This window comes from Chenopodium album, chromosome 18 (assembly GCF_948465745.1).
Source record: "Chenopodium album chromosome 18, dcCheAlbu1.1, whole genome shotgun sequence".
Lineage (NCBI taxonomy): Eukaryota > Viridiplantae > Streptophyta > Magnoliopsida > Caryophyllales > Amaranthaceae > Chenopodium > Chenopodium album.
The window spans coordinates 41,072,638-41,080,687 of record NC_137851.1 but is presented as its reverse complement, the minus strand read 5'-3'; the positions used below and the strand labels follow the sequence as shown (position 1 = coordinate 41,080,687).

The window sequence follows — 8,050 nt, the reverse complement described above, 5'->3', positions numbered from 1 at the left end:
TACCGCGCAGCAACTAAAATGCCGAGTCACAACAAAAGCTGACATGGCACGGTGCATATTTCCGTGACACGGTATTTTTCACCGTGTCACGGTGCTTTTTCCGTGTATTTTCCGAGTTTTCTCACTCGTTTATGAATTTGGACGCAAATCTGGAAAACCCGTACACCGTTATACGGCGCCACGTGCCGTGCCACGGTGGACATTGCCGTATCGCGGCATTCTTTACCGTGTTTCTTTTGGAAAAATTGTACACCGTGACATGGCGCCACGTGCCGTGCCACGGTGGACTTTGCCGCGTCACGGCATTCTTTACCATGTCACGGCACACATGCCGTGACACGGGGATTTTCCGTGTTTTCTCCGAGTACACAACTGCATGTGCTTTATCATTTTAGGGAAAAAATAATGCATCGTGACACGGAAATCTATACCGTGTGACGGCACCCATTGCCGTGTCGCGGCAAACACTGACCGTGTCACGGTGCCCCAAATTAGGGTTTTTATCTTTCAAGGGTTCCATGTGATCCTCTGCTCATTTCCTCTATGAATATCCCCTCCTTTCTGCAGTTTGGGGCACCAAAAATCATTCTCTCTCCCTCTACACCAACAATCATTCTCTTCTCTTTTTCTCTCTTGCTTTAGTCTAAACCCTAGCCACCTTATTCTTCCATAATACTTCCCCTAAGCACTCCAAGGAGTCCATACAACACCCGAGGTTCCATCCATAAATCATGGCGTGAAAGGTACAAATAACTGAGGGTTTGGACCAAATCAACTCTACATTTATTTAATTTAATTTCAATTTGATTTAAATTTTTAATGAACTTACTAACAATTTATTCATGATGTAGCAATTTTAAGGAACGCGCGTAATGTGAGTAATTAATTATTTTAATTACTTATTTTATTTTTATATTGCTAGTATTATGGTTAGGTTAATTTATATTTGATTTGACTAACAATTTATTGTTGAATTGTTTTCAATATTAATGTTGATTTTATTATATTTATTAATAACCATATTGCATGTTTAAAGGGAATATGTAATTGAAAATCACACATAATAAGATAATTTGGACAACCGATTTAGGTTCCTTTTTAATCTTGTTATTAATTAAAGTGATCACTAATATTTTAGAATTATGTGTTGCATTAATATTCAACCATATGGAGTTAGTAATCTCATGGATTATGAATAGGGTGTAACCTTCACGGGTCAATCGTTGTTGCCTATCGTCGTCCCTTATCGTGGTTGCCTTTTATGATCCGTGAACGGTTTACAAGTTCCTTAAAAACTTGTTGGCAGCTCCCTACTTTCCTTGTCCCTAATCGTATATGTCAATTCCCACTTCCTAAGAGTGCCAAGCATATTCACAACATGCTTAACGTAGGCGCACTTCAAACGACGCCTACAAACATAAAAACAGATTATGATTTTCAAAGTTTAAAAATCTAATAACATTGTAATCAAAAATATATGTTGCAGCAATTCAGGCATGGGGTGTAGTTTATGCTGTCTGCCTTGATCTCTTGTTGGTACTTGACTTGGTCTTAATGTGCTAGCCTCATCAGCTGTCTTCCTTTTCCCTGCAGCACAAGTTAATTTGTTATGGCCCATTTCTCTACGCAAGCTAGACTTAACTGTGCTTGTTCTCTTTCCTTTTCTTGCTTCATTTGGCGCTCTTCTTCTCTGTTTGCACGGGCTCCCAACACTTCTCTTTATGAATAGAGGTTATATTTCAAGGAGGTTGAAGGACTGCCACTGACTTGGATCGGGCATGGGGTGCATATGTTGTCCATATACATGTTTGTATGCAGCCCCCTTGAGGCAATCAGAAACAAAGTCTGTAGCTTGCAGTCTTTCATGGTAATTAACCCTTAACACATGCTTGCAAGGGATCCCAGAATGCTGCCATACCCCACAACCACAAGAACTAGTTCGCAGCTTAATTGGAAAATGAACATGTCTATCTCTCACCTCAAATTCCCCACCACCACAAGCTGTAGCATAGCAGAACCTAGACTCATCACTCCTACTTTGCAAAATCTTAGTTGCATACTCAGTCAAGTCATTTGGCCCCATAGCAGCTGCTTTATCAAACCTTGATCCAATTCTTTTCATGCACCACTGCCTAATAGCTAGATATACATAACAAAACAGATATTGGAATGGTTTAGAGTATGCATATATAGTGAAAACAAGTGCTAGTATTAAGATAATAAAAAATGACCATGTTACCTTCAAGGAGAGTCAAGACAAGGAGATCTCTGTAATTTTTGGTGCATGAATTGAATGACTCCACAAAATTTGTGGTATTATGATCACACCTAATAGCTGGGTCAAATGTATGCCTTGACCATTGTTCGGTGCAGTTCCTCAAGTACTGTACAACCTTTGGATTATACTTGTTGATCTTCTCCATGGCCTTTTTGAAAACATACTCATTATGCATTAGCTGCTATCCAAAAGAGCTTGTGAAAAGTTGTTCCACTAAACCCTTCAGATTTGCAGTTCATGTACAGGTGTTGACAGCAAACTCTTCTAGTAGCTGTAGGAAAAGTGTCATGCACTGCTGAGTTAAAGACTATTGCAAAACAGGGGATAAGTGTTCCAAAGGCTCAAGTCAAAGGTAGAATGAGGAATGCAAGAAATGGAGTTAGGACAGAGGACATGGTTAATGATGACAGTAATGATGATAGTGAGGATGTTAATTACAGTATGTCAGGTAGTGACATGGATGATGAAGAAGCTATTGTTGATTTCATTGTGGATGAGGAAGAAATTAAGTGTTTGTATGATGATATCCCTAAGAAAATTTTTGAAGACTACCTTAATGGATCTTCAAGTATGGATAGAACAAATTTGAATGGAAAAATTTGGACCAATCAAGAGTTTGGGTCTATCAGTTTAGAACCTGGGTTAATTTTTCAAGATAGGCAGTCATTCACTGATGTCTTCAAAGACTATTTCATACAAGAGAGGTTTAGAGTGTTATTGAGAAATCTGACAAGGGAAGGTATGTAGCCAAATGTGCCATTGATAGTTGTGACTAGAGGATTTTTGCTGGAGAAATGACTGATAAGGTAAGTTGGGCAATTAAGAAGATAAGTGGGGAGCACAAGAGTTGTGGCAGGTTGGAGGAGAACCCACTAGTCACTTCAGAATGGTTGTGCAAGCATTTAAAAGAAGACATTGAAGCAAACCCAGAAATACCTGTTCATGCTTTACAAAAGTTATGTATGGAGAGATACATAATTCTTGTTAAGACAAGATTATTCTACAAGGTCAAGGCAATGGCTAAAGAGAAAATACATGGAAACTTTGGGGAGTCATACTCACTTCTAATTAGGTATGCAGAGATGGTAAAGGCCACAAATCCTGGTAGTTAAGCTCTAATCACATGGACAGAACAAACAACAAATGAAGTCCCAAAGTTCAAAGCCTGCTTTTTCTCATTTGCAGCTCAAGTTAGGGGATTTTTAAGAGGGTGTAGGCCAATAATTGGTATTGATGGAGCCAACCTTAGTGGATATTTTTAAGGGTATTCTCTTAATTGCTGTAGGTATTGATAAGAATAATGAGATTTTTGTTATTTCTTATGGGATAGTTGACACTGAGAGCTGTGACAGTTGGTCTTATTTTCTAAGAAATCTGAAGTGTTTGTTTCAAAAGGAAGGTTGCAACATAGATGACTGGACTTTCATCAGTGACAGAATGAGGGTAATGCTTTTGTATTATGTAATTAAACTGTCTTGACTATGTAACACTTGAAATGAATTCATACTTAGTGTTGTTTATGTGAATTTGTTTGTAGGGAGTTGACTCAACAGTGCATGACACTTTTCCTAGATCTACTAGAAGAGTTTGTTGTCAACACCTGTACATGAACTGTAAATCTGAAGGGTTTAGTGGAACAACATTTCACAAGCTCTTTTGGATAGCAGCTGATGCACATAATGAGTATGTTTTCAAAAAGGCCATGGAGAAGATCAACAAGTATAATCCAAAGGTTGTACAGTACTTGGGGAACTGCACTGAACAATGATCAAGGCATGCATTTGACCCAGCTGTTAGGTGTGATCATAATACCACAAATTTTGTGGAGTCATTCAATTCGTGACCAAAAATTATAGAGATCTCCTTGTCTTGACTCTCCTTGAAGGTAACATGGTCATTTTTATTAGCTTAATACTAGCACTTGTTTTCACTGTATATGCATACTCTAAACCATTCCAATATCTGTTTTGTTATGTATATCTAGCTATTAGGCAGTGGTGCATGAAAAGAGTTGGATCAAGGTTTGATAAAGCAGTTGCTATGGGGTCAAATGACTCGACTGAGTATGCAACTAAGATTTTGCAAAGTAGGAGTGATGAGTCTAGGTTCTGCTATGCTACAACTTGTGGTGGTGGGGAATTTGAGGTGAGAGATAGATATGTTCATTTTCCAATTAAGCTGCAAACTAGTTCTTGTGGTTGTGGGGTATGGCAGCATTCTGGGATCCCTTGCAAGCATATGTTAAGGGTTATTTACCATGAAAGGTTGCAAGCTACAGACTTTGTTTCTGATTGCCTCAAGGGGCTGCATACAAACATGTTTGTGGACAGCATATGCACCCCATGCCTGATCTAAGTCAGTGGCAGTCCTTCAACCTCCTTGAAATACAACCTCCATTCATAAAGAGAAGTGCTGGGAGACCGCGCAAACAAAGAAGAAGAGGGCCAAATGAAGCAAGGAAAGGAAAGAAAACAAGCACAGTTAAGTGTAGCTTGTGTAGAGAAATGGGCCATAACAAGTTAACTTGTGCTGCAAGGAAAAGGAAGACCGCTGATGAGGCTAGCACATCTAAGACCAAGTCAAGTATCAACTAGAGATCAAGGCAGGCAGCATAAACTACACCCCATGCTGAGTTGCTGCAACATATTTTTTTGATTACAATGTTATCAGATTTTTGAACTTTGAAAATCATAATCTATTTTTATGTTTATAGCAGCAACTACTGTTTGTAAACATGGATTTTGGAACAATGGTAAACTGTATTTTTTGGGTTTCAAGGATGAAATTGCTAAGACAATTGGAAAACAAATGTCTTCGTATTATTTATTAATTTTTTCTCTGTTGTTACAACGTAATCACTTCATTAGTACAACTACAATGATTACAACCATCACTATCCCTAATTTTATGAGTACATTAACAAGTTTTTGCTGCTTTTTGATCTTCTTCTTTAATTGCTTCAACTCTTCATGCATATTCATCTGTCCTTCCCCATCCTTGGTTTCTGTGCTTCCCCTTCCCCTACTCTGACATTCTTGTTGTTGGTTGCTCAAACTTTCATCAACAACAACTTTGCACCATTTGAAATTGTTACACGCATCGCACTTGTAATATAGCCTTTGCGGGTTTATGATGAGTCGAAACTTCTAATTGCAAATTTCCTCCCACAGATACAATATTTGTTTGCAACTCTTATGTAAGAATACTCATGCATTGAGGAGGAGGATCTAGAAATATAACTCATAGTGTTATAATTTGTGGTTAAGAATAAAAAAAAAAGAGTTGCTAAGCCTTGTACATTGAAGAGTATTTATTAGGGTTGAACATGGTCTGGTTTGGTGCGGTTTGAGTCCAAACCAAACTAAACCGCAAAATACGGTTTGGTTAATTTTTCAAACCAAACCAAACTATATTAGTATTGAAACCAAACTGTAATAATACGGTTTGGTTTGCTGTTTATAATGAGATGACATTTTTTCCTAAAAATTGTCAAATAATACTTAATAAATTTATAATAAAGTTTAATAAATTAACTCAAAGAGCTTAAATTGTACTACAAAGTTATAATAAATATGACTATCAATTAATCAAGTGCTAACATAGTAACACTTATAGTTTTCTTTTGAATTTTCATGTTTTTGTTTGTTTTTTTTATTTTTATTTTTATTTTTTAATTTTTTAGTTAATTTATAATATATAATAATTATTTTAATTTATTTAAAAATTATATAAATATTAAAATACGGTTTACTGGTTTACGGTTTGGTTTGGTTTATAATTTTTGAAAAACCAAACCAAACCATAAACCGTATTTACAAAAAACTCGAAACCAAATCGTATTTTTACAAACCGTAAACCAAACTAAATCGCTATAGTCTGGTTTGATTACGGTCCAGACCAAACTGTGTACAGCCCTAATATTTATGCAAAAGCGAAATAACGGCTGGTTCCCAACTTTAATTTGAAACTAGCCGTTGTAACTTAAGAAAAACAGAGGAATTTTGTGTAATTTTTTTCAAAGTTAGGGCATTTGGTGAATTATTTTATAAAGTTAGGACATTTGGTGAATTAAGTTTTGTACTAACTGCTCACTAACGTCAGGGGCTCTTTATGGTCATGCTGTGAATAGTACAATACATCATTGGTATTTGGTGAAAAATCCGTTTATTTTATATTTTATATATAATATTTATTAGGTAATTGGTAGGATGAATATACTCATTGATCGAACTAATAATGATGACAAATATAAACTATTCAATTAACCTAGCTAGAGACAGTATCTTAGATCGGGAGGATCATAAAGGTGAGGAGAACAAATGCTACAATCACAAAATTACAAATGGGATTTTTGTCAAGTATTACCGTCACGAAAGATAGGGGACAAAGGAGAATATTCTACATTGAAAATACAAAATTATGTTGTTCAAAATAAACTTGCTTTTCCGTAAACTATTACTCGTATTAATTACAACAAATTTCGCAGATTTTGTTAAAAAGGCCTAATGAAATTGGGAACATTCTTCATCCATAATTACCACACCCCAAACAATTGTTCCTCTATTCGACAATGAATTTGCTGTTTTCGCAAAGACAAACTTTAAACAAACTGTCCTTAACAATATAATCTATCCGTTTCTTGAATAATTGTTTTAATTTAGCTTTTCCTCACTTGCCAACATAAAACACTAACGTTGATAAATATCATGTAAATTGTACTTTTGTTGTAAGGAAAAGATAAAATAAATAAAATCTTAATTTATCATGATACAGTTCGTATTGTGTGTGGCTGGCCACACCGTGTGACCACTTATAAAATAACAAAGTAATGTAATATTGACAAGTAACCCCTGTAATACTGACTGGGTTACCCCTATAACTCTGATATAGTAACCCTTTTAACATTGACTGAGTAATCCCTTTAACATTGATCAAGTAACCCTTATTACACTAACGAAATAACCCCTATGATGGCTAGCCACATATAAGAATTTGTGATCATGATATCGTGAGAATAATACATTAATACCATATGCCATATTATTGTGATATCAGAAGTAGAGGAATCCGAAATCACTCCTGAGTATATTTCAACAGAAAACATTCGAGTTAGTTACAGCTTGTTTGTGCTACAAACTATTAAGGCCCCGTTTTTTAGAGCTGTTGTGCTCTGCTGAGCCCTGCTCTACTCTGCTCTATTTTCAAATAATAATTAATAATAACAATAATAATTAATATTCAATAATAATAATTAATATTGTATTGATGATAATAATTAATATTTATTAATCATAATAATAATTAATAATAATAATTATCAATAATAATATTTAATAATTCAAACTATTAAGAACTAATATTTAATAATATTATTAATTAATAATTTCTAATAATTATAACAATTCTTTCAAAAAAAATAAATAATAATAATAACAATGAATAACAATTTCTTTTTATAAACATTTGATATTAGAATCACAATGTATAGAAACATTTAATGTGGGTATTGATTGTAAGTTCATTCAGTTGAATTATTTTTCAAATCTTTCCATTCAATTTATGAATTAAAAAAAAAAGAGGTTGTTTTCAAGTAGTACTTTGTATATCATTATTATTTTGAGGATTAAAAATATATGATTAAGACATATTTATAAGTAAAATAATTATAACTCATTAAATCATTTTATTTTATAATTTTTGTGAAATGAATATAAGTAAACTGTTGTCTTTTATCTTTCTACTATAAACATATGTTAAATATGGTACACATTT

The 8,050-nt window shown here is 34.6% G+C and overlaps 1 protein-coding gene across 1 annotated transcript; it reads right to left on the bottom strand.

The window, feature by feature from the left end:
* Positions 1-1,732: 1,732 nt before the first annotated feature.
* On the bottom strand, positions 1,733-2,453 carry LOC145592148 (uncharacterized). Its single transcript, XM_081648606.1, has 2 exons — positions 2,240-2,453; positions 1,733-2,139 (listed from the first exon to the last, which is right to left on the bottom strand). The coding sequence occupies exons 1-2, from the start codon at positions 2,451-2,453 to the stop codon at positions 1,733-1,735; spliced, it is 621 nt and encodes a 206-aa protein (XP_081504732.1).
* Positions 2,454-8,050: the final 5,597 nt, after the last annotated feature.